Source organism: Salmo salar, chromosome 21 (genome assembly GCF_965601325.2).
Source record: "Salmo salar chromosome 21, fSalSal1, whole genome shotgun sequence".
In the NCBI taxonomy this organism is placed as follows: domain Eukaryota; kingdom Metazoa; phylum Chordata; class Actinopteri; order Salmoniformes; family Salmonidae; genus Salmo; species Salmo salar.
Genome location: NC_138311.1, coordinates 23,258,746 through 23,286,291, shown reverse-complemented (window position 1 = coordinate 23,286,291; position 27,546 = coordinate 23,258,746). Strand labels below are relative to the sequence as shown.

At 44.6% G+C, this 27,546-nt stretch overlaps 1 protein-coding gene across 6 annotated transcripts in view; it reads left to right on the top strand.

Annotated features, from left to right (window-relative positions):
- Positions 1-27,546, top strand: part of kdm6a (lysine (K)-specific demethylase 6A) — a 103,263-nt gene that overhangs the window by 64,715 nt on the left and 11,002 nt on the right. For 5 of the 6 annotated variants that reach the window (XM_014164464.3, XM_014164463.3, XM_014164461.3 and 2 more), the window contains 18 exons: positions 5,269-5,362; positions 6,816-6,942; positions 7,821-7,919; positions 8,774-8,993; positions 9,551-9,721; positions 10,514-10,636; positions 16,807-16,884; positions 17,129-17,236; positions 17,403-17,855; positions 19,901-20,790; positions 21,894-22,023; positions 22,237-22,342; positions 23,147-23,352; positions 23,612-23,664; positions 23,753-23,827; positions 24,109-24,257; positions 24,407-24,521; positions 24,835-25,022. In XM_014164464.3, coding sequence (XP_014019939.2) covers positions 5,269-5,362; positions 6,816-6,942; positions 7,821-7,919; positions 8,774-8,993; positions 9,551-9,721; positions 10,514-10,636; positions 16,807-16,884; positions 17,129-17,236; positions 17,403-17,855; positions 19,901-20,790; positions 21,894-22,023; positions 22,237-22,342; positions 23,147-23,352; positions 23,612-23,664; positions 23,753-23,827; positions 24,109-24,257; positions 24,407-24,521; positions 24,835-25,022 — 3,385 coding nt within the window. The remainder of the gene's footprint in view (positions 1-5,268; positions 5,363-6,815; positions 6,943-7,820; positions 7,920-8,773; positions 8,994-9,550; positions 9,722-10,513; positions 10,637-16,806; positions 16,885-17,128; positions 17,237-17,402; positions 17,856-19,900; positions 20,791-21,893; positions 22,024-22,236; positions 22,343-23,146; positions 23,353-23,611; positions 23,665-23,752; positions 23,828-24,108; positions 24,258-24,406; positions 24,522-24,834; positions 25,023-27,546) is intronic. The other variant, XM_082967040.1, reaches the window with a different exon arrangement.

The window sequence follows — 27,546 nt, the reverse complement described above, 5'->3', positions numbered from 1 at the left end:
GATGTAGCATGTACACAGCCATCCCTGTTTTTTTTAATCATATGTAATACATACATAATATATTTAAAATCAGTTTTTCACAATTCCTGACATTTAATCCTAGTAAAAATTCCCTGTATTAGGTCAGTTCGGATCACCACTTTATTTTAAGAATGTGAAATGTCAGAATAATAGTGGAGAGAATGATTTATTTCAGCTTTTATTTGTTTCATCACATTCCCAGTGGGTCCGAAGTTTACATACACTCAATTAGTATTTGGTAGCATTGTCTTTAAATTGTTTAACTTGGGTCAAACGTTTCGGGTAGCCTTCCACAAGCTTCCCACAATAAGTTGGGTGAATTTTGGCCCATTCCTCCTGACAGAGCTGGTGTAACTGAGTCAGGTTTGTAGGCCTCCTTGCTCGCACATGCTTTTTCAGTTCTGTCCACAAATCTTCTATTGGATTGGGTCAGGATTTTGTGATGGCCAATCCAATACCTTGACTTTGTTGTCCTTAAGCCATTCTGCCACAACTTTGGAAGTATGCCATCTATTTTGTGAAGTGCACCACTCCCTCCTGCAGCAAAGCACCCCCACAACATGATGCTGCCACCCCCGTACTTCACGGTTGGGATGGTGTTTTTCGACTTGCAAGCCTCCCCCTTTTCCTCCAAACATAACGATGGTCATTATGGCCAAACGGTTCTATTTTTGTTTCACCAGACCAGAGGATATTTCTCCAAAAAGTACGATCTTTGTCCCCATGTGCAGTTGCAAACCGTAGTCTGGCTTTTTATGGCGGTTTTGGAGCAGTGGCTTCTTCCTTGCTGAGCATCCTTTCAGGTTATGTCGATATAGGACTTGTTTTACTGTGGATATAGATACTTTTGTACCTGTTTCCTCCAGCATCTTCTGGGATTGATTTGCACTTTTCGCACCAAAGTAAATTAATCTCTAGGAGACAGAACGCGTCACCTTCCTGGCGGTATGATGGCTGTGTGGTCCCATGGTGTTTATACTATATTTTGTACAGATGAACATGGTACCTTCAGGCGTTTGGAAATTGCTCCTAAGGATGAACCAAATTTGTGGAGGTCTCCAATTTCTTTTCTGGGGTCTTGGCTGTTTTCTTTTGATTTTCCCATGACTTCAAGCAAAGAGGCACGGAGTTTGTAGGTAGGCCTTGAAATACATCCACAGGTACACCTCCAATTGCCTGAAATTATGTTAATTAGCCTGTCAGAAGCTTCTAAAGCCATGACATAATTTTCTGGAATTTTCCAAGCTGTTTAAAGGCACAGTCATCTTGGTGTATGTAAACTTCTGACCCACTGGAATTGTGATACAGTGAATTATAAGTGAAATAATCTGTAAACAATTGTTGGAAAAATGACTTGTGTCATGCACAAAGTAGATGTCCGAACCGACTTGCCAAAACTATAGTTTGTTAACAAGAAATTTGTGGAGTGGTTGAAAAACGAGTTTTAATGATTCCAACCTAAGTGTATGTAAACTTCCGACTTCAACTGTATCATGGGCAAAGCCTCTTTCTGTGCCATTGTCGCTGGAGGTATTGATCCTCTGGGTTAAGAAATGTTTTCCAATCAGAACTATTGAAAGGGTACTAGAGATGAAACGGTATGAAAATTTCATATCACGATTATAGTAACCAAAATTATCACCTTTATCAGTATTATCGCGGTATTGTTAAAATGTGCTGGAAATGTTCAAAAAGTACCGATACACACACTGAAATCATTTCGCCAAGTTTTATATTGAAAACCAACAAACAAATAAAATTTGCAGCACCGTGCACTTTTTGTGTGCATAAACATTAAAATAATAACATTAAAGATGGCACCATGTGGCCATGAGAGGTAAACGTTTCCCTAGTGCAGGTTTAAATGAACACAACCTTAAGTAAGCAAATCAAATAAAAAACAAAGAATATTAGCAGCACTCACTTTCATCAGCCTCAGAAAGCCAGCTCTCAACAATTTGAAATGGCATCATGTCCTTTGCAATGTAATATGAAAGGGCTGCACTGAGGTCTTGAGCATTTTTTGATGTGGGTGCCTAAGCAGCCTGCCTTTTTAAACGCTTGCTTGAGTGTCTGTTACAACTGTAGATGAGGGACCAGTAGCATCACTGGGTTTGCCTGCTGCACGCTCACTCTGTAAGTAAGGGAATAGCAAATGTATTATTATTATTGGTGTTTTATTATTCACTTACACACACATTCAATCTTCTGTGTTGCGTTTGAGTATATGCAATGACCCCATGCACAATTTACATAAATACAAATGAGTCTTTAGGAAGACAGTGATAGTATTTGCAATGAGCCCAACAATTGACATAAATACAGGAGTCTCGTATAGATTTACACTCGATCCCTCCGATGTCAACAACTACAGACCAGTATCCCTTCTTTCTTTTCTCTCCAAAACTCTTGAACGTGCCGTCCTTGGCCAGCTCTCCTGCTATCTCTCTCAGAATGACCTTGATCCTAATCAGTCAGGTTTCAAGACTGGGCATTCAACTGAGACTGCTCTTCTCTGTGTCACGGAGGCTCTCCGCACTGCTAAAGCTAACTCTCTCTCCTCTGCTCTCATACTTCTAGACCTATCTGCTGCCTTTGATACTGTGAACCATCAGATCCTCCTCTCCACCCTCTCCGAGTTGGGCATCTCCGGCGCGGCCCACGCTTGGATTGCGTCCTACCTGACAGGTCGCTCCTACCAGGTGGCGTGGCGAGAATCTGTCTCCGCACCATGCGCTCTCACCACTGGTGTCCCCCAGGGCTCTGTTCTAGGCCCTCTCCTATTCTCGCTATACACCAAGTCACTTGGCTCTGTCATATCCTCACATGGTCTCTCCTATCATTGCTATGCAGACGACACACAATTAATCTTCTCCTTTCCCCCTTCTGATAAGCAGGCGGCGAATCGCATCTCTGCATGTCTGTCAGACATATCAGTGTGGATGACGGATCACCAGCTCAAGCTGAACCTCGGCAAGACGGAGCTGCTCTTCCTCCCGGGGAAGGACTGCCCGTTCCATGATCTCGCCATCACGGTTGACAACTCCCTTGTGTCCTCCTCCTAGAGTGCTAAGAACCTTGGCGTGATCCTGGACAACACCCTGTGGTTCTCCACTAACATCAAGGCGGTGACCCGATCCTGTAGGTTCATGCTCTACAACATTCGCAGAGTACGACCCTGCCTCACACAGGAAGCGGCGCAGGTCCTAATCCAGGCACTTGTCATCTCCCGTCTGGATTACTGCAACTCGCTGTTGGCTGGGCTCCCTGCCTGTGCCATTAAACCCCTACAACTCATCCAGAACGCCGCAGCCCGTCTGGTGTTCAACCTTCCCAAGTTCTCTCACGTCACCCCGCTCCTCCGCTCTCTCCACTGGCTTCCAGTTGAAGCTCGCATCCGCTACAAGACCATGGTGATTGCCTACGGAGCTGTGAAGGGAACGGCACCTCCATACCTTCAGGCTCTGATCAGGCCCTACACCCAAACAAGGGCACTGCGTTCATCCACCACTGGCCTGCTGGCCCCCCTACCTCTGAGGAAGCACAGTTCCCGCTCAGCCCAGTCAAAACTGTTTGCTGCTCTGGCACCCCAATGGTGGAACAAGCTCCCTCACGACGCCAGGACAGCGGAGTCAATCACCACCTTCCGGAGACACCTGAAACCCCACCTCTTTAAGGAATACCTAGGATAGGATAAAGTAATCCTTCTACCCCCCCCCCCCCCCCTTAAAATATTTAGATGCACTATTGTAAAGTGGTTGTTCCACTGGATATCATAAGGTGAATGCACCATTTTGTAAGTCGCTCTGGATAAGAGCGTCTGCTAAATGACTTAAATGTAAATGTAAATGTATAGGAGTCTATAGTGTTTCTCCTGTTGGAACACTTTTGCAACCAAGTCGACGTCTGCCGGATTTTAAAGGAACAGAATATGTTGGTTGGGTGACTAAACTACATAACCTGTTATCGTGTGCAATGGGTGAATAGAGTCTGCAGACACACGACCCATACAGCAGCAGTGTAGTGTTTTTACAAGTGTAGGTAACACTGAAAGCTTCAGTTTACATTATTGACAAGCTATTAGCAAGTTAGACAGACAAACCATGACATTTTCCGCCATTTCGAAGTTCCCACATCATGCATTGAGCTAAAAGTTAACTTACCTTGCATTCACTATAAAGTGGTGAGTGGGTGGTGGTCACGAAGATGAGTCAAGTGATTTGAAGTGTTGCCCCCTTTCTCAGCGATAATATTTTTTGCATGTTCTGCAGACAGGGTGACCATCTTCGATTAAGTTTCCCTCAGCACTCTGGTAAAACCCAAAATACAACCACAGTTCAGATTTGGGCCTCTTAGAAGGCTGAAAAATCTCCCGAGCGCTGTCACTGCCTTCCGCCATGTTTTCACACAAAACAAAACCCACGTTGCATGCTGCGCCTGCGTCAGACTGTTGCTAACTTTGGTTGATGCTGGACAGTATTTACCGTGAGCTTTTCAAACCCGTGGTAATAAAACACGGTTTTAATGATATTTATCATTTGTAACAGTAATACTAATCGTCGGGAATTTTACCGTGGTTTATCGTGAAACCGGTAACGGTTTCATCCCTAAAGGGTACACAGTATCTCTCGTGTTGAGGTGGTAATGGTTGGTGGATTAGATCCTGGTGCTGGGTGTATTGCCCTATAGTGACTTTGTTTACCCTGACATGGGTTTTATGGTGGCCAGACAGGAAGAGCCCAGGGCCAGACTGCTTTATGGGCGTGCACGTGTGTCGAGGGCTTTCGAGGCTGCAGACATGAAGGCAGGTCGCTCTAGTGATGGAGTAAAAGAAGATAAGAACAGAGACCTCCAGACTACACACACACAACTTGATCAGACTCGAGGTCAATTAGAAAAATAAACACATCTCTGTCCAGTGTGGCTTCTCAGGTTTCCCCAGATAAAAACTGCACTGAAGGTGGGAAGATTAACGCATACACACACACACCACTTAAAACCTGTCCGACGTGTTAAGTCTGGCCTGTCCTGTCCCAGACTGACCCTCCCCCTGCCGTGTGTGTGGTCAGTCTGAAAGGCCTCACATTGTTGGTTTGGTCTGAGGAGGTGTCCAGACTTCTTTGTGTCCGACCAGTGAGACCATAAAACATACTGACCGTTCTTTCTGGCTAAATCAACCCTTCTATCGCTCTCTCTCTTCCCCCACCCCCCTCTCTATCACTCTCTTTCCCCCTTGTCATTCTGCAGAAGAAATTCAGAGCAGCAAAAGAAGCGTATGAGAGTTTACTACAGACAGAGAATCTTCCTGCACAGGTGAAGGCTACTACACTGCAACAACTGGGTAAGTCCTTCAGCCTCTCTTGTATATACTACTATGTCAAAGACTGTCATTTGTTGAAAGAAAATGCATTACTTGTTGACGTCATGTCATTTTCGTAACAACCTTTTCATTTTCTTTGGATTTTGTTGAATATGTTGAAAAATGTATCGTAGTTTGTTTTTGGAACGTTTCGATATGAAAGTGCTGTCTTTTACGTTTTATAGTCAAAAGGGAAAGTGCAACACTCATCTTTTTCAAGCTATAGAAATTGGTTGCTAGAATTTTGTAGAGCAGTGTCTATAGGTGGTGTGTTTGATATATTTAGTTGTCAGTTACTGGCCACATTTGTGCCCCTTCAAAATAGCCTAGGTTAAATACCGTGTAAAATGCATTGCTAAAGATATAGTACTTTGTATTTGTTGTTGATGGTACTAATATGAACCAGGTGTATAAGGTTGATAACACAGGGTTGCATCATGCATTGTGTTCTGGGATATGTTGTGCACGGTATTCCCAGCTGGACAGTTTTCCCAGATCTCCACTTCTTCTCTGCTCCCTTTCCTGTTTTCCCAAGTCTCTCCCAATCCTCCAGTGTCCGATGCAACAGCTCATCATGGAGGTGTTAGTTTGTGTACCCCAACCCCCACGCTACACACAACCACACACAACCACAGACACACACCGCCCCAATGTCGTCCTCTCCAAACACACAGCTCTTGTCTTTTTTCTTGCCATCCTCCTTGGTTAAGAATGTTTCCTTGGTCGTAAAGCCATTCTCTCTTTCTGTCCTGACGGCCATTCTCTCTTTCTGCCCTGACGGCGGCTCTGCCAGGGTTGTCATGGTGACCTCCCAGCAAGGCTCGCCACAGGTGTTGAGGGGAGAGAGTGGGAAGTGTGTATGTCTGTGTGTATGCCCGTCCTTAGGGAAGTGTGTGTATGCCTGTCCTTAGGGAAGTGTGTGTGTGTGTGTGTGGAGAGAGGGGAGGGAGCCCCGGGGGACTTGTTTAGACCTTTGAAGACATGGCTGGTGTGTGTATGGAGGAGGAATCTCCCTCCCTTTCTCCCTCCCTCCCTCCCACTTTCTGCTCTCTCCCTCCCTCTTCTTTAGAAAGCTAGACAGACAAGCCATTTGGTCCGTTTATGAGACTGGTGCTTTTACACACCAGACAGACAGAGCAGTGTCTCTGAGCCTGACAGTGTAGTACTATACCAGCGTATAGTGAATATTAGTGTAATATTAGTCACTCGAGCTGTACCATTGTTATTCGATCTAGCTAGCCTTGGTAATAGACTAGCAGAAAGACCTGCTGGATCAGTGGTAGTGAGAGTTACTATTGCAGACAGTGAAGTGAAGGGTGCTGCTAGCTAGTGGTGCTGTTGACCAGCTAGCAGAAGGCTAGCCCTGCACCCAGACTAGTGGTGGCAGTTGTTGGATCCTCCACCCTCCTAACTCCCCTGGTCTGGTCTCCTCCAGGCTGGATGCATCATACAGTGGAGCTGTTAGGGGACAAAGGCTCCAAGGACAGCTATGCCATCCAGTGTCTGCAGAAGTCGCTAGAAGCAGACCCCAACTCTGGACAGTCCTGGTACTTCCTCGGCAGGTAAGAGGCTTTCCTTTTCTTTTGTTGACATTTTCTTTCATAGTGCATTCCTGCTGTCTCTAGTTACCCTCCAGCAGGTGTGTAAGGCTCAACAGCAGTGTATTGAGTAGGACTCTGCCCATAAGGCATCAAAGCTCACCAGTCTTGTCTTGTTCTCTTCTACTGGGTTCAGCCCCAGTCTCACCTGTTTCTCTACATTCTACAGGCCTAGACAGTAGCCGTTTCAGAGCTTCATTGTCTACTTTCTGATCGCACTGATTATTGATCAGTGATTAATGATCAGTCTTCCCACTGGGAAGACAGCTCATTCTTGTTACACAGAAACCTAAAGATGAATAGCTCTAATTTGTATTTATTTTTTATTTCAGTTTGCCTTTCTGCTAATCCACACAATTTTATTATGGCTTAGATTTATTTGATTATGGATCATTAGGGTACAGTTGACATGGTTGGGCTAGTGCTAACCTAACGTAGTATGTGTGGAAGAAATGCCTGAAACTTGATCCCCTACATACTGGTCTTGACGAGAATACAAAAAACTGTCGGGGGAGGTTCTCTTCTGCACTGCTTAACCAATCCAATACATGTGGAAGGTGCTACATATGGAAATTGTATCTATTTTTTTTTGCATTGAAATTTCTGAAAATGTCCATAATATATCTGCAGCAATCGTGGAATGATAGGGTTTCACAGTATTACTTACCTGCCAGTGTTGAGATATTCTCATATTGATTTCTCCCACCGGAGTGGCATCTGACTTTGTGGCTGTGTTACCCAGTGGAAATCAAGCGGCCAATGTAGAGATGTCTCTCTGACTTTATCTTTGTATTCATGTTCATGTTGATTAGTAACCAAGCATAATGTGTGTTTCTCTCAAGGTGCTACTCTAGTATTGGGAAAGTCCAGGATGCCTTTATCTCCTACAGACAGTCCATTGACAAGTCTGAGGCCAGCGCTGACACCTGGTGCTCCATAGGGTAAGACCTGACTCACTGCAGCCAGCATATACTCAACTGTCTGGCTGTAGGACCCTTGGAGAAGTCATGAAGGATTACTCAATCTGAAGGAGTGCAGTGTTTCCCCTATGGTTTTTTTCAGCAGCGGTGGCAAAGTTGGGGGGGCCTTGCCGGCTGTGGGCGTGGCCAGTGGCACAGTTTTAGAAGCCCACTTGGATGCAGAGACCCAATTTTGCAGTTTTAAAGCTAGTTTCCTGAAATTCTACATATTTTTCCATGGCTTATGCCGTGTTCTTATGTTATCTGAGTGATTTCAAGCAGTATAAATAAATCAATGGGGGCCCCATGACATGACATTTTTGGAATTTTAGATTCTCCCTGACTGTCAAGTTTTTATTTGGGTGATTCTTAGTTCTGAAAGATGTTATTTAAAAAATATATTGTGTTTTCAACATACTTTATATTTGGTTTTAATTGTTGACGTTTACACTGAAACTTTTTACCATCCTCTATATGCTAAATGCATATAGGGGAAACACTGGAGTGTGTGTGGATGTGTGTGTTGGCCATAGCAATAGGATTGGAACAGTCTTGGTGCTGTATCGTCTCAAGGAAACTGCAGCTCAGGGGCCCTCTAAGGGGCTGGTTTGGACCCTAGGGGACCCTGCAGCTCCACACTGCAACAGGAGAGGCAGAGAGGGAGTTAGAGGTCCCAAGCAAGTGAAGTGTGGATAGACTTTGGGTGTGGCCACCCGAGGGAGAGGATACACTAAAAACTCTGCCCCCCTCTCCCCGTCACTCATTCTTTCTTACTTTCTCTCCCTCCCTCTTTCCCTCCCTCTCTACCTCCCTCTTTCCCTCCCTCTCTCCCCTAGTGTGCTGTACCAGCAGCAGAACCAGCCTATGGATGCACTGCAGGCCTACATTTGTGCAGTGCAGCTGGACCACAGTCACGCAGCCGCCTGGATGGACCTGGGCACGCTCTATGAATCCTGCGGGCAGCCGCACGACGCCATCAAGTGTTACATCAACGCCACCCGCAGCAAGTCCTGCACTAACACCGCCGCCCTCACACACCGCATTAAGCTGCTGCAGGTAAGCAGGGAGGGAGGGAGAGATACACATGCAGAGATGTACACACACACACATACACACACATGCACACACCAACCAACCAGTAACCAAAGATTTCAGCTGGCCCTTTTCTGTTAAACGTTGTGGTGTGTGTTGGGTTGTTTTGTGCTTTGTTGTGTTGTGGTGTATCATGCAAGTGTTTTAAGAGCTCTATTTTGTACATTTGTTTATTGTTGTTTATTTTACGGACTGTGACGTAATTCTGTGATTTTTGATTTGACTCATTGATATATGAACACTGATTCATATTGATGCGATACTACACATTCTCATCAGTAATCGTAAAGACAATCTCATGGCATTGACCATTCTTTGAGTGATTCTTTTCATTTGACTTTATATCATCTCTGAAGAGGCTGTATTTCTTGTACAAGTACCTATACTATAACTGATTGACTTAGTAGAAAGTATTACAGTACTATACTCCAAGGTGCTCAGTACGTAGTGTCACTGGATTGTCCTACCGTACCGTAAACCAGTACTGAAATGTGTCTTTACACCATTTCCTCCTCCTATAGGCTCAGTTGTGTAACCCTCAGCCAGGTAGTCTTGCGGGGGGGAAGGGTACTAAAATGCTTCCTAGTATTGAGGAGGCGTGGAGCCTGCCCATCCCTGCTGAGCTCACCTCCAGACAGGGGGGCCTGAACACTGCAGCAGGCAGCCCAGGGTCACAGACACCGCAGCAGCAGGTGAGACCACTAGAGACCGATAACACCCAGCTAACAAACCCTTACTACTACTACTGCCTAACCTGTCCTGTCCTGGTGCATCTCAATAGTCTTCTCCTTTTCTCTCCTCTCATTGGCACTGATTGGAAAACTCAGGATAGGTGAAATACAGTGGATGCCCACAGGCAATAATTGCATTCATCTGTCTAGAAACATTTGCATCAGTGCAGAAAAAGCGAAGGAGTTGAGACGAGAATCGCCCTCACTAACACTAACCTCACATATAATAGATTTAGTAGAGTAAATTCTCTGTGTGGTTCCTAATACAACAGTACAAGTCATCAGTCAATGCTACTCTCACTCACCCATCAACTCTGTTTGATATGACATGCACAGAATGAATGGAAACTTCTGATATGGAATTGTTATATGTTAGTGACTCTGAATGATATCTGATGAATTCTCAACTTGCCTGCCATATATTTTTTTTCTTGGACGACCGTTTGACATTAAAACTACCTTGGCACCAAAGGATTGATGGCAAACGGTGGTAACCCAAATATTTAAGTTCCTTACGTTTCATATCAAATTCATCTCATTCCTCCTGCCAAGAAAAAAAGACAAGACTGTCACACACACTGTTGGCTCTGAGATTTGTGATTAGATGTATCAATAAGGTTGTTGTCGGGGTTGTGGGTTCTGTTCTTAGTCCAAACCCTCTACACATAGTAACAGAACCATCCTCCCCCCTCCTTTCCTGCCTCTCCCAATAATCCTCCGCCCTCTCTCCCCCATAACCCGCCTCTCCCCCAGGCGTCTAAGTCCCACCAGGATGGTGAGGGAGGCCAGGGCCAAACGCACGTTTCCCCCCATCCCAGCCACACTGACTGTCAGGCCAGCCCCGCCAAGAGAAAACGCACCGCCAGCCCGGCTAAGGTATGGTTCAGTCCTTAACAATGTTCCCTCAAACATTTTTTGCCACTGAGCAAATTTCAGGTCTGCTGAGCACAAACTTGAACATTGTGAAAATTCTGTGCAACTTCTGGCGTGCATTTACTGTGAATCAAATCAAATTTATTTATATAGCCCTTCTTACATCAGCTGATATATCAAAGTGCTGTACAGAAACCCAGCCTAAAACCCCAAACAGCAAGCAATGCAGGTATAGAAGCACAGTGGCTAGGAAAAACTCCCTAGAAAGGCCAAAACCTAGGAAGAAACCTAGAGAGGAACCAGGCTATGAGGGGTGGCCAGTCTTCTTCTGGCTGTGCCGGGTGGAGATTATAACAGAACATGGCCAAGATGTTCATAAATGACCAGCATGGTCAAATAATAGTAATCACAGCGAACAGGTTCCATAGCCGCAGGCAGAACAGTTGAAACTGGAGCAGCAGCACGGCTAGGTGGACTGGGGGCAACAAGGAGTCATCATGCCAGTTAGTCCTGAGGCATGGTCCTAGGGCTCAGGTCCTCCGAGAGAGAGAGAGAGAGAGAAAGAAAGAAAGAAAGAAAGAAAGAAAGAAAGAAAGAAAGAAAGAAAGAAAGAAAGAAAGAAAGAAAGAAAGAAAGAAAGAAAGAAGAGAGAATTAGAGAGAGCATACTTAAATTCACACAGGTCACCGGATAAGACAGGAGAAATAATCCAGATATAACAGACTGACCCTAGCCCCCCGATACATAAACTACTGCAGCGTAAATACTGGAGGCTGATACAGGAGGGGTCAGGAGATACTGTGGTCCCATCAAATGATACCCCCGGACAGGGCCAAACAGGCAGGATATAACCCCACTCACTTTGCCAAAGCACAGCCCCCACACCACTAGAGGGATATCTTCAACCACCAACATACCATCCTGAGACAAGGCCGAGTATAGCCCACAAAGATCTCCGCCACGTCACAACCCAAGAGGGGGCGCCAACCCAGACAGGAAGACCACGTCAGTGACTCAACCCACTCAAGTGACGCACCCCTCCTAGGGACGGCATGGAAGAGCACCAGTAATCCAGTGACTCGGCCCCTGTAATAGGGTTAGAGGCAGAGAATCCCAGTGGAGAGAGGGGAACCGGCTAGGCAGAGACAGCAAGGGCGGTTCGTTGCTCCAGTGCCTTTCCGTTCACCTTCACACTCCTGGGCCAGACTACACTCAATCATTGGACCTACTGAAGAGATGAGTCTTCAATAAAGACTTAAAGGTTGAGACCGAGTCTACGTCTCTCACATGGGTAGGCAGACCATTCCATAAAAATTGAGCTCTAAAGGAGAAAGCCCTGCCTCCAGCTGTTTGCTTAGAAATTCTAGGGACAATTAGGAGGCCTGCGTCTTGTGACCGTAGTGTACGTGTAGGTATGTACGGCAGGACCAAATCGGAAAGCTAGGTAGGGGCAAGCCCATGTATTGCTTTGTAGGTTAGCAGTAAAACCTTAACTTCTTCGTGACAGAGGCAGTATTCGGAAATTCAGATGAATAACTTGCCCAAATTAAACTGCCTGCTATTCGGGCCCAGAAGGTAGGATATGCATATTATTAGTAGATTTGGATAGAAAACACTCTGAAGTTTCTACAACTGTTTGAATGATGTCTGTGAGTATAACAGAACTCATATGGCAGGCAAAAACCTGAGAAAAAATCCAACCAGGAAGTGGTTTGTAGTTTTTCAACTTATTGCCTTTCCAAACTACAGTGTCTGTGGGGTCATTTTGCACTTCCTAAGGCTTCCACTAGATGTCAGCAGTCTTTAGAACCTTGTTTCATGCTTCTACTGTTACTGGGAAGAGAATAAGAGCTGTCTCAAGCCTGAGACCAACGAGTTGTTTACTGCGCAGGCACACAGGCGCGCCGTTCCTTCTTTTTCCTCTGTAATGAATACGCTATTGTCCGGTTGGAATATTATTGAAGATTTATGTTAAAAAGACCCTAAGGATTGTTTTTACGAACGGTAATGGAACTATTTGACTTTTCGTCTCGGGTTTTGCGCTCACGCATTATGCCTTTGGATTAGTGATCTGAACGCGCGAACAAAACGGAGGTATTTGGACATAAATAAGGAGTTTATCGAACAAAATGAACATTTCTTGTGGGAGTCCTGGGAGAGCATTCCGACGAAGATCAGCAAAGGTAAGTGAAGATTTATAATACTATTTCTGAGTTTAGTTGACTCCAGAACTTGGCGGGTAACTGTAAAGCTTGCTTTGATGGCTGAGTTCTGTACTCAGAATATTGAACAATGTGCTTTCGCCGTAAAGCTATTTTGAAATCTGACACAGCAGTTGCATTAAGGAGAAGTGTATCTATAATTCTTTCAATAACTGTTGTAAATTTTATCTTTTTTTTTTTTTTTTATGAGTATTTTTGTAAATTGATGTGCTCATTCACCGGTAGTTTTGGAGGCAATACATTTTCTGAACATTACGCGCCAATGTAAAATGGGGTTTATGGATAGAAATAATAACTTTATCGAACAAAACATACATGTATTGTGTAACATTGAGTCCTGGGAGTGTCATCTGATGAAGATCATCAAAGGTTAGTGATTAATTTTAGCTGTATTTCTGTTTTTTGTGACGCCTCTCCTTGCTTGGAAAATGGCTGTGTGGTTTTTCTTGTTTAGGCGCTGTCCTAACATAATCTTATGTTATGCTTTCGCCGTAAAGCCCTTTTGAAATAGGACAATGTGGTTGGATTAATGAGAAGTGTATCTAGCGTCCCACATGTCCCAGAGAGGTTAATCAGCCCTTGCCTTAACAGGAAGCCAGTGTAGGGAGGCTAGCACTGGAGTAATATGATCAAATGTTTTTGTTCTAGTCAGGATTCTAGCAGCTGTATTTAGCACTAACTGAAGTTTATTTAGTGCTTTATCCGGGTAGCCGGAAAGTAGACCATTGCAGTAGTCTAACCTAGAAGTAACAAAAGCAAGGATACATTTTTCTGCCTCAATTTTTGACAGAACATTTCTGATCTTTGCAATGTTACGCAGATGGAAAAAAAGCTGTCCTTGAAACAATCTTGATATGTTCGTCAAAAGAGAGATCAGGGTCCAGAGCAATTTTGGGGCTTCACCATGTTTCATTGAAATGTACAACTGTGTGTCATCCGCATAGCAGTGAAAGTTAACATTATGTTTTCGAATGACATCCCCAAGAGGTAAAATATATAGTGAAACCAATAGTGGTCCTAAAACGGAACCTTGAGGAACACCGAAATTTACAGTTGATTTGTCACAGCACAAACCATTCACAGAGACAAACTGATATCTTTCCGACAGATAAGATCTAAACCAGGCCAGAACTTGTCCGTGTAGACCAATTTGGGTTTCCAATCTCTCCAAAAGAATGTGGTGATCGATGGTATCAAATGCAGCACTAAGGTCTAGGAGCACGAAGACAGATGCAGAGCCTCGGTCTGACCCCATTAAAAGGTAATTTACCACCTTCACAAGTGCGGTCTCAGTGCTATGATGGGGTCTAAAACCAGACTGAAGCATTTCGTATACATTGTCTTCAGGAAGGCAGTGACAACAGCTTTTTCAAAAAATGTTGAGATGAATGGGAGATTCGATATAGGCCGATAGTTTTTTATATTTTCTGGGTCAAGGTTTGGCTTTTTCAAGAGGCTTTATTACTGCCACTTTCAGTGAGTTTGGTACACATCCGGTGGATAGAGAGCCGTTTATTATGTTCAACATAGGAGGGCCAAGCACAGGAAGCAGCTCTTTCAGTAGTTTAGTTGGAATAGGGTCCAGTATGCAGCTTGAAGGTTTAGAGGCCATGATTATTTTCATCATTGTGTCAAGAGATATGGTACTAAAACACTTGAGTGTCACCCTTGATCCTAGGTCCTGGCAGAGTTGTGCAGACTCGGGACAACTGAGCTTTGGAGGAATACACAGATTTAAAGAGGAGTCCATAATTTGCTTTCGAATGATCATGATATTTTCCTCAAAGAAGTTCATGAATTTATTACTGCTGAAGTGACGTTATCAAAAATTAATTTCGGATTGTTCTTATTTTCCTCAATTAGGTTGGAAAAATAGGATGATCGAGCAGCAGTGAGGGCTCTTCGATACTGTACGGTACTGTCTTTCCAAGCTAATCGGAAGACTTCCAGTTTGGTGTGGCGCCATTTCCGTTCCAATTTTCTGGAAGCTTGCTTCAGAGCTCGGGCATTTTCTGTTTACCAGGGAGCTAGTTTCTTATGACAAATGTTTTTAGGGGTGCAACTTCATCTAGGGTATTGCGCAAGGTTAAATTGAGTTCCTCAGTTAGGTGGTTAACTGATTTTTGTCCTCTGACGTCCTTGGGTAGGCAGAGGGAGTCTGGAAGGACATCAAGGAATCTTTTGGGTTGTCTGAGAATTTATAGCATGACTTTTGATGCTCCTTGGTTGGGGTCAGAGCAGATTATTTGTTGTGATTGCAAACGTAATAAAATGGTGGTCCGATAGTCCAGGATTATGAGGAAAAACATTAAGATCCACAACATTTATTCCATGGGACAAAACTAGGTTCAGAGTATGACTGTGGCAGTGACTAGGTCCGGAGACATGTTGGACAAAACCCACTGAGTTGATGATGGCTCCGAAAGCCTTTTGGAGTGGGTCTGTGGACTTTTCCACGTGAATATTAAAGTCACCAAAAATTTGAATATTATCTGCTATGACTACAAGGTCCGATAGGAATTCAGGGAACGCTGTATATGGCCCAGGAGGCCTGTAAACAGTAGCTATAAAAAGTGATTGAGTAGGCTGCATAGATTTCATGACTAGAAGCTCAAAAGACGAAAACGTCTGCGTTTTTTTTTGTAAATTGAAATTTGCTATCGTAAATGTTAGTAACACCTCCGCCTTTGCGGGATGCGTGGGGGATATGGTCACTAATGTAACCAGGAGGTGAGGCCTCATTTAACACAGTAAATTCACTGAGGCTGAACACTGAACACTGAGGCTGTACCCGCTTTAAGTTATAGTTATAACAGTGGCCAAGTTGATCATAATGTAGGCCTATCACTGGCCTACCATAAAAAACTATGGAGAAAATGCATCCCATAACATATTAACATGGAAATAGCTGTTCTATCATTCAGCCTAGAGTAGCAGCCAATATGTGGTGTTCAATGTTGGCCTACACTCCATGAGACTTTTGGGAAAAAAACATGTAGGGATAGACATTAACCTGTTTATCCACTTGTCATTCAGACAAGGCGGTGACTGAAAATGTTGTGTTGAAGAAACCACTTTTCAAAATAAAATTCATTATTATTCCCATACCATTATTAGATAATCTGACAAATTATGCTACCCTCTGACTTTTGGCTACTTAGCTTATTCAAGCCTGCCCCAAAATACAACACTGCCCCTTACAGTAAAAAAGCTCTTTACCTGACTTGCTTTTCAAAGATGGCTAGAAATGCACATGTTTTGTGCTCTTGTAGCAAGCAACCACTCCCCCATTGCTGTCTAGAAATGAGCTATATCTGGGCTAATAACTTGCTTACTAGCAAAGAATATGAACAAATGTACACACCTAGCTACATGCAGCACTTGCTTTGATCTCGAAACAACCACATTTATTCACGACCACTCATGCTGTAAACACAGTCCAGTTCAAAGTGAATGGCACAGATCCATATGTGGCAATGGTCTATTTGCATATAGGGATTCTGCAGCTCTGATTGGTTATGGCGCACCGGTCTGTGTATGGGCCTGAGTCAATGCAATAGAATCGTACTCCAATGCGCTCTGGCTACAAGAAAATCGCTTCCATAGTTTGTTTTGTTTCGCTATGTTGCATTGAAAGTGGCTAACATTGTGTTGATTCGATCACAATTTGCACAGTAAAGGGAAACGTTGATAGTGTTAACTAAGGGGGAAAACTAGAAATGTAGGTGAAGTTCAACCCTGTGCGGGCTGATATTTCTTCTGCGGGGCAGTCCCGGGGCGGCTGCACGCAGCTTAGAGGTAACATTGGTCCTTAACCCAGCCTAATGTCAGAACCCAGAACCAAATCTCTGTCACGCCAACTGACCCTATACCAGCTTTGTGAACGCAAATAGGAATTATGCCAAAATTGATACAAGCTTTATTGCCAAGTATCTCTCTCTGATCCCACAGAGTGCTGTGGACCTGTGGACCAACCACCCGGTACAACACCAGATCCCCAGCTGGTACCTAACACCACAGAAACTACAGGTGGGTTCTGCTCTTCCAATCAAACCATACCAGTGTCTGATTCTAATCAAATGAGTCAGACCTGAACTGTATTTGTTACATGTGAGTCATTTTACAGACTCTACAACCCTTCTCCAAAGCAACTTTGCAGTATAAAGCAACTTGCGTACTGAATAGTAAGCATAAAAAGCCATAAGCAAAACACTTCAGAATGTAAATAGTTAACAATGGTTCTAAATGCCTGTACCTTTCCATCCTCTTCTAGCTCCTGGATCAGCTCCGGACCAACCGGGCCAGTCTGAAACCACCACAGATGCAGATGCTGGACCAGCTGGAAAAACAGTTCTCCCTCATGCAGCAGCATCAACATCAGGTACACGCACACACACGCACACACACACACACATACACACACATGCACGCACACACACACACACATGCGCACACACACACACACACAGATAAGCAAACACCACACATTTTATTATTAACAGTATTCAAACTGTTGTCTCTCTCCCATCACCCCTTTAATTGGCTAGGTGAGACAGCAGGCAGCAGGACAGTTGCGGCCCACCCTACCCAACGGCCCCTCGCTGTCCCCAAACTCCCTCCCCTCCCCTCACCCCCTCTCCCGGACTTCGCCCGTCAGTCAAACCACAGCCCGTCCCCCCTGTACTGCTCAGCCAATGGCCAACACATCTTTATCTTCAAGTCCCCTTGGGCAGCTAGGCAATCCAGAGGGGGGAACTGTGGGCAATAATCGCACTCCCGGTCTACCGGGTGCAGGGACGTTACCGGGCGGTCTAATGGGAGGTGGCGGGAGTAATGGAAACGTGCCTTACCTACAGCAGAACTGTCTACCTCACAACTGCAATGCCACTAGTACCAGTAACCCCAGTACCCCCACCAGCAACAACACCAGTCACAGCAGTAATAGTACCAGTAATGTAGAGGAGGCCTGGAAGAGCCAGCAACGTACCAACTCCACTCAGGTACATATCTTTTTGTTTCAGTCTCTCTTTAATTCTGACGAGTTCTTTATCTCTCTCTCACTTTCACTCTTGTTCTATCTTGTTTGCTAACTGTCTGTATCTATCTTGTAAGGATGTAACATTTCACCATAACACATCGGCCCCCAGTTCAAATGTTAAAGATAAGACCGCATCGGTCCGCTGACACCAAACCGATCCAAATGTAGTATGCATCGGTCGAAAATCTATTCAAATGTTACTAATTGCCGATTCATTAAAATGTTTTGAAAATACCTAATCTTTTGTGACAATTGATGCGGCCTCCTCTTCAGTGTCAAACTAAGCATACAACTGTTAAGTCATTGATCTACAAGTAATTTTTTGCATGCCAAACAACCATAGGTAATATCAGTAGCCTAGTCAAACTGCTCACTGTTCCCAGCTTCGTGCACTGACCAACACGAGGTAGGCATCCTCTTCCTGATCTTGCACATCTGCGCAGCACCTTAAGCATTCAAATGCTGAAATGGTTAGCTTGATATTGAGCTTTATTAGTTGAGTGACAGCTAATGTAATTTGCTAGGTTATTGTTACCAATGGATTATTATAAACTGTGTGGTTTGAGCCCTGAATGCTGATAGCCGTGATATATCAGACCGTATTCCACGGATATTTATTTATTTTTACTGCTCTAATTTCATTGGTAACCAGTTTATAATAGCAATAAGGCACCATTTTCAATTGAGCAATAAGGCCCGAGGGGGTGTGGTATATGGCCAATATACCACGGCTAAGGGCTCTATCCAGGCACTCCGCAATGCGTCGTTCATAAGAACAGTGCTTAGCAGTGGTATATTGGCCATATACCACACCCCCTCTGGCTTTATTGCTTAATTGAAAATGGTGTTATAAAAGTAAGCTACCAGAGACACAACTCTCATCTGGCGATACCTGCTGAACGGGGCTTACAAGAGATTTTATTTTGATTGTTCAGGTTCATCATCCTAGTATAGTTTTGGTTGTTTTGTTTTAAACAATCAGTGTACACCAAACATTAGGAACACCTTGGAATGCCATAGGGATGCTGGCACATGTTAACTCATGCTTCCCACAGTTGTGCTAAGTTGGCTGGATGTCCTTTGGGTGGTGGACCATTCTTGATTCACACGGGAAACTGTTGAGTGTGAAAAACCCAGCAGCATTGCAGTTCTTGATGCACTCAAACTGGTGCGCCTGGCACATTCTACCATACCCCGTTCAAAGGCACTTAAATCTTTTGTCTTGTCCATTCACCCTCTGAATGGCACACATACACCATCCATGTCTCAATTGTTTCAGGGCTTAAAAATCCTTCTTTAACCTGTCTCGTCTTCATCTAAACTGATTTGAAGTGGACTTAACAAGTGACATCAAGGTATCATAGCTTTCAACAGGATTCACCTGGTCAGTCTGTCATGGAAAGAGCAGGTGTATATGGTAATGTTTTGACATACATGGTAAAGTTGATAGTTTCATAACGAGCAATCACTTTTGCGAGGCGCTCTGCATGGCAAAGCGGGAGGAGAAAAGAAGCTCACTAAACTTCCAAATGGTCAAAATCATAACATTTTGAGATGGGGGGGGGGGGGGTGAAGTCCAAAATCCATTCAGGGAGACGCACACAAACACAGCGCAGACAGATCCAGCGCAAACAGATCCAGCTCATGAGCTCCATTAGCAGCAGATTTTAATTTCTAATAGAAAATGAATGTATTTATGCAGCAAAAGTGCATCGAATCAAGCCGTTATCAAACCAAATCGTGTCGATTCGTTCTCTAAATCATACCGAATCATTTAAAACTGAAACGTATCATTGCCCATGCATCTAACTAGATGCGTATTGATCATCTTGAAAGGGAAAGATTCATATTCCTACTATCTTGTGAATTCTCTATTGCTCACTCTTTCACTCAACCTCCTTTTATTTTGCTCTGACTTGGTCTGTCACTCTGTTTTCTTGTTTTGCATCTCATTAACTGTCTTGACCCTCATCGCTGATCAATCTGTTTTTCTCCCCCTCTATCCAGGGGCTTCACAAAGGTCCAGGTTCACATTCGGCAGGTCCCAATGGAGAACACCCTTTCTCTTCATCCTCCTCCCAGGCCGCTGGATCCGGTGCTCAAATTCTAAATCAGGTCGGACATTCTACCGGGCCCTGCCCTGCCTCCTCTTCCTCGCCCCAGAGGGTCGGTGCCCCTAACCACCTCCCCTCCTTGCCCCTCCACTCCGCCACCACTACCTCAGTGGCCCAAACCAAAGAGACCATGCCTTCAGGAAGCAGCAGTGGATTGGCTACCACCACAGGGACGTCGCTTAGTCCCGGTACCACTGCCCCTATGCAGGGATTGGCTAATCACATCCAGCAGGGGGCGGTGACCACAGACAGCTCGTGGAGCCAATCCCAGCCCGGCTCTCCTCCTCCGGGCGCGCTCAGTTCAGACAATCCTCAGCTCTCAGCCTTGCTCATGGGAAAAGCCAGTAATAAGGATGTTACTAACCACGCTAATAATAATAATAATCACGGTGGTGTTAATCAAGGAGCCACCATGGACAATAACATCAAGGTCAACAACATCCACCCGGGTGTCCACCACGGAGGTCCCAAACCCCTGTCGGAACGCTCTGTGGCCTCCTCGCCCCTCTCAGCCATGTCCGCCTCCACCCCATCCCCCCCGCGCTGCGCCGACCACCACCCCCTCACAGCCAACAGCCTTACCAGCCTTATCAGCAGCCCGTCCAACAGCGGAACCACCGGTACCGCCACCATTACTCCACAGGTCAACGGTAAGGGGCTAGAGGACTCTCGGAGCCCAGTGAAGGTAGAGCCCACTGGGGTGTCTCACAGCAGGCCAGCCCTGGCCCCATGGTCCTCAGTCTCCATCTACCCCAGCTCCAGCCAGGTGCTCAAAGCATGCAGGTAGGACATCATATCCTTCTATCACATCAGTCACATTTAATTTGTAACCTTTGACGTGCTTTTTTGAAAGAAGTCAATGGCCATAGGATGGATTTTTCAAATGCTGTATGTTCTAATGCAATGTAGTGTATTTTTCTTGTAAAGGCCATACCAACTACAGCAGTGGTGTTCAAACTTTTTCAGCAGGGACCTCGTTTTTTTCTCTGGCAGGAATTTGACTCCAAATCTAATGACGCAACCTTAAAATCTGCTAATTTAGATCTTTACGTCAACAAATAACCTTCAATTCATTTTTTTCATCTATCAAAATAATAATTAAAAAAAAACATTTACCAAAAAAATTCTCTCCAAATGAGCTTTCTTGTATATTGTCTCATACAATAATCTGTACTCTTAATGTTTTGTTCCAATTTTGGCAACCCCACTGCAATTCCCCCGTGACCCCAACTTGAATACCCCGAACTCACCGTCTGTGTCATATAGAGTTTACTGTGGGGGTCGCTGCTGACTGTTTGGTTTGAGTTGCAACTTGAAGGTCTTGGTGCTGTAGCAGCCCAGCCTGGCCGTATTGGCTAGTTAGCCCTTAGCCTGGCCTGTTTCAGTTCTGGTCTGGGCAGCCAAATGGGGTATTTGTGGCCCACTGAGTGTGGGGATTGTGCTCTGATGTAGGTCAGGCTATCAGTGGGTTGGAGAGGTATTGTGCTGATGACTAGGTAGATGACTAATGTTTCCGAAAGGGGTATATATGCTGTGTACAAGGAGTGTCCAGTAACTGATAAGGGTATAGAGATCCTGACCAGTAAGCCATGTGTACACAACCTGAGCCATAGGTGTTATTCTACTGCACATATACTGCTCTGTGTATGACTATAGCTTTGGTGAATCGCTACTCTAGGTTTCTTTCTCTTACTGAGCCTCAAAGTACAGGTTCCAGTTCTGTTCTAACACTGGTCTGTTTTAATTGTGCTGCACAATGCATGTCTGTCTAGATTCCAGACTCATTGTGTTGGCTTGTACTGCTGCTATTAGCTGAAGCATGGTTCATCTCAGTGTCATTGAGCAGCCAGACGTGATCTCTCTCTCTGTCCCCCCTACGTCTTTAGGAACCTGGGGAAGAACGGCCTGTCCAACAGCAGTGTCCTCCTAGAAAAGTGTCCCCCACCCAGACTCCCTCCGCCCCCCTCGCCCTCACTGCCAAAGGACAAACTCAACCCCCCCACACCCAGCATCTACGTGAGTATACAACCACGAGGGGTTTTGTTGAGATTTCATTACTTTGAACTTTTTACTTACAACAGTAAATGTAGTTTTCATCCTGAAGTTTTTAGTTGCGTCCGTCGCTGTCCCAGGAAAACCTCTGTGGTAAAGGTCTTACACTTCATTAGAACGGTCTAGTTTGCAAGTCAAAAGTCTAATGTGTGTGTGTTTTTCTCCCGTGGTGTGTAGCTGGAGAATAAGAGGGATGCGTTCTTCCCTCCGCTCCATCAGTTCTGTACCAACCCCTCCAACCCTGTCACCGTCATCAGAGGGTTGGCCGGGGCGCTCAAACTGGGTGAGTTACACACTGATGGTAGTCCGATACCGTCGTTACACACTACTGCTGGGGAAATACACTTTGCTTACACACTCTAGCAAAACAAACAGTCATCGGTCTAGTCCTGATTGGAATCTCATTTGAGTTTTGCTTGAGTGTTTCTCCCCTAAGGACAGAAATAAAAGCTTTGTGTGTCTGTACGCACTCATTTGCTTGTGTGTGTGAGGGTGTGTGCGCTTGCACCCATTCACTCTCACAGGCTTGGGTGGGTGGGGATGTGTGTGTTTGTGTGTTGAACAACTTAACATGTATGACAACAGCACCACCTGCAAGCAGAGAGTGTCATTACATATACAGTAATATAGCATCTGAAGTAAAGTAGCCAACGGCTGCCAAGGAAAGCTATTGGCTCCCTCACTTCATCAGCTAGCTCGCAGCTGCATCACTGTACTGTAGCACACCACACACAGACTAGAAACTCACTCTTAATAACTGGATGGATAAATAGCTGTTACTTCATTAAGCTAGTTCTTCTGAACTCTGTGTTTTACTGCTCTGGGAAAGACTTTGCAGCCTTAGCAGAAATTGGCTGAATTTCCCTGACCGATGTTTTGCTGTTGCCCATACCAGTTGGGAGTGGTACTAAACATCCCATACTAAACATTTTTCCACTCCACTTTTTCTCCCTTTCCCTCATTCCCCATCCTCTGTCTCCCTATTTTCTTTCCTCTCCTACTCTGTCCCTTCTCCCTCCACCCTTCTTTCTCTCCCTCCACTCCTTCCTTCCTCCATCCCACCCTTCTTGCCCCTCCCCTCTCTCAGACCTGGGTCTGTTCTCCACTAAGACACTGGTGGAGGCTAACCCAGACCACCTGGTGGAGGTGCGGACCCAGCTGTCTCAGCCCACCGACGAGAACTGGGACCTGAGTGGCACAAGGAAGATGTGGCGCTGCCAGAGCAGCCAATCACACACCACCATTGCCAAGTATGCCCAGTACCAGGCCTCGTCCTTCCAGGAGTCACTACGGGTTAGTAGAGGGAGATGCACGTAGATATACAAATCCACCACCACCATCGCCAAACAAAGTCAGTACAAGGCCTTGTTGAATAGAAACACAGTTTTGAGGGGTATGTTGTCACTGAATATTCACATGGTCACTCCAGATGTAGCTTTGTCACTTAAACAGAATATCTTCCCAGCTTAGAATGTTTGTTGCACTCCATTTACTGAACTCACTCAATGAACAGATATGCTCAAAACATACCTATATTAAATGTATTTTCCAGGAGGAGAATGAGAAGAAGAAGGAGCAGGAGGCAGAGGCAGCCAATGCAGAGAGGTAAGATGTCTGTCTCTGTCTGTCTGTAGGCATGCATTGTGTGATATCTCTCTTCTCTGTCTAAACGACATCTCCCATGATCCCACAGTGCGACACGGCGGAGGAAAGGGCCCTTCAAACACATCAAGTTTGGCACCAACATCGACCTGTCTGACGAGAGGAAGTAAGTGTTCCACCCAATACTATGTGGTTCTGTTCATGAAACAGATCACTGATGTTTTGTCTTTAATTTGACAATTTGCATATAAACCAGATTATGGCCTGGTCCCAAAACAACCCTTGTCCTTTCACCTATCCAGTCCATTCAGATTTACAAACACAGAAAGGGTATGGCCTAGGTAGGACTAGGCATTGGTATCATAAAGAGGATCCCTCAGTTTGGGAGCGGTGTGTGTCTGTGCTGTAGTCTTTACCTCTGACCCTTGCTCTGTGACCTCCTTCCAGGTGGAAGCTGCAGCTGCAGGAGCTCAGTAAGCTGCCAGCGTTTGCCAGAGTGGTGTCTGCTGGCAACCTGCTCAGCCACGTAGGACACACCATCCTGGGCATGAACACTGTCCAGCTCTACATGAAGGTCCCTGGGAGCAGGACGCCAGGTTAGACACACACAGCGAGAGCCGCACATGCCGCAGAGACACACACACACCCACATGCATTAACACAGATGTCCACACACATAATGCTGTTTGTTTGTAGTACGTGTAGTGTGTTTTGTTTAACAAGGTATTTGTGTCTTGTCTTCTAGGTCACCAGGAGAACAATAATTTCTGTTCAGTGAACATCAACATTGGCCCGGGGGACTGTGAGTGGTTCGCAGTGCCCGAACATTACTGGGGAATCATCAACGACTTCTGTGAAAAGTACGTCAACAAAATTCTCCTACCTCTAACCAACACAAAGTTGATATCCTACCGCTGTCTCTTTACTGCCAGTGCAGTCTGTAAGGTTAGAGATGTCTTAACTCAAGTTTAACTCAGATTTAAGTGGTATACTTGGTACCAATAAAAGGAAAGTGAATATCTCGACTTTTCATTCATTGCAGATGTAAAAATGTATTTATTTATTTTTGTATTCATGAACTACCCAGAGTATGAGTAGGGGTCTTCAGAGTATGAGTGAGTGTCCATGTGCATCCTCTGTTTCTAATATCGGATGTGTGTGTGTCTCCTGCAGGAACAACATCAACTTCCTGATGGGGTCATGGTGGCCCAACCTGGAGGACCTGTACGAGGCAGACGTCCCCGTCTACCGCTTCATCCAGCGTCCCGGAGACCTGGTGTGGCTCAACACGGGCACCGTCCACTGGGTCCAGGCCATCGGCTGGTGCAACAATATCGCCTGGAACGTAGGACCTCTCACCGGTAAGACCGGGAGGGACATGGAGAACAAAGGGATATGTTTAATATGGGAATACACGGTTGTTTTATGGGTTTTACGTAGAATTTGTTGGGACATCATTAAAAGATGATGGATTGATGCTGATAGGCGTGGACTGACACATTGAGATCTATGACCGATCGTCTTGATTCGGGCTTATGTAGCAACATTTTTAATGGTGTTTTTTTACATTGGATAAAAGTAGAAACTCCAAGCTAGAAAATGATATATCATACACTATAGTTGAGAAACAATGGGAAAGTGATTCTGCTTTAACCTCTTACATCTAGATGTTCGCTCCAATATCCAATGATAGGGCGTGGCGCGAATTACAAACACCTCAGAAATCCAAAAACTTCAATTTTTCAAACATATGACTATTTTACACCATTTTAAAGACAAGACTCTCCTTTATCTAACCACATTGTCCGATTTCAAAAAGGCTTTACAACGAAAGCAAAACATTAGATTATGTCAGGAGAGTACCCAGCCAGAAATAATCACACACCCATTTTTCAAGCTAACATATAATGTCACAAAAACCAAAACCACAGCTAAATGCAGCACTAACCTTTGATGATCTTCATCAGATGACACTCCTAGGACATTATGTTATACAATACATGCATGTTTTGTTCAATCAAGTTCATATTTATATCAAAAAACAGCTTTTTACATTAGCATGTGACGTTCAGAACTAGCATACCCACCGAAACTTCCGGTGAATTTACTAAATTACACACGATAAACGTTCACAAAAAACATAATTATTTTAAGAATTATAGATACAGAACTCCTTTATGCAATCGCGGTGTCAGATTTTAAAATAGCTTTTCGGCGAAAGCACATTTTGCAATATTCTGAGTAGATAGCCCGGCCATCATGGCTAGCTATTTTGACACCCACCAAGTTTGGCACTCACCAAACTCAGATTTACTATAAGAAAAATGTGATTACCTTTGCTGTTCTTCGTCAGAATGCACTCCCAGGACTTCTAGTTTACACCCAATGTTGTTTTGGTTCCAAATAATCCATAGTTATATCCAAATAGCGGCGTTTTGTTCTTGCGTTCAAGACACTATCCGAAGGGTGCCGCACCGGCGCGTATCGTGACAAAAAAATTCAAAATATTCCATTACCGTACTTCGAAGCATGTCAAATGCTGTTTAAAATCAATTTTTATTCGATTTTTCTCGGAAAATAGCGATAATATTCCGACCGGGAGACGTCGTTTTCGTTCAAAGACTGAAAATGTAAAATGGACTCTTCACGTGCATGCGCACGCCCGTTTCATTGTTCTCAGATCGACCACTATCCAAATGCGCTACTGTTTTTCAGCCAGGGATTTTTCAGCCATTTTCCATAAAGAGGCTATAGAAGGCCAAGAAATGGTCAGAGAGGGCACTTCCTGTATGCAATGTTCTCAGGTTTTGGCCGCCATATGAGTTCTGTTATACTCACAGACACCATTCAAACAGTTTTAGAAACTTTAGGGTGTTTTCTATCCAAATCAAACAATTATATGCATATTCTAGTTTCTGGGCAGGAGTAATAACCAGATTAAATCGGGTACGTTTTTTATCCGTCCGTGAAAATACTGCCCCCTATCCTAAACAGGTTAAAAGTTGATAACATGTAACCCCACTTTTGAGAACATGGCCCTTGAATGTTTTGTTACACCTAGTGGAGAGCTCTTCCTTGTCTACACCTATTCAGCATCATTCACAGCCTCTTAAGCCTTAGCCCCACCCATCTCTTTAAGGATTCACGTGAGGCCATGTAGTAAACAACCAAAGATTTCAAGACTAAAGGCTGGTTTATACTACGTCTATCGACATGCCTAGCCGTGTCTGAATCCTGGCTTAGGAAGACCACCAAAAACTCTGACATCTCCATCCCTAACTACAACATTTTCAGACAAGATAGAACGGCCAAAGGGGGCGGTGTTGCAATCTACTGCAGAGATAGTCTGCAGAGTAATGTCCTACTATCCAGGTCTGTACCCAAACAATTTGAACTTCTACTTTTAAAAATCCACCTCTCTAAAAACAAGTCTCTCAGCGTTGCCGCTTGCTATAGACCACCCTCTGCCCCCAGCTGTGCTCTGGACACCATATGTGAACTGATTGCCCCCCATCTATCTTCAGAGCTCGTGCTACTAGGTGACCTAAACTGGGACATGCTTAACCTCTATGGGCTAGGTGGTGCACTCCATCAACAGCAGGTGCATTTCAAGAGCGGCAAATTTGAATCCAAATAAATGTCAAAATTCAAATTTTTCAAACATACAACTATTTTACACCCTTTGAAAGATAAACATCTCCTTAATCTAACCACGTTTTACGATTTCAAAAAGGTTTTACGGCGAAAGCATACATTTAGAGTATGTTAGGACAGTACATTTACAAGAGTTGTGTGTAATGTTTTGTCAATTCAAAGACAGGGTCACCAAAACCATAAAACCAGCTAAAATGATGCACTAACCTTTTACAATCTCCATCAGATGAC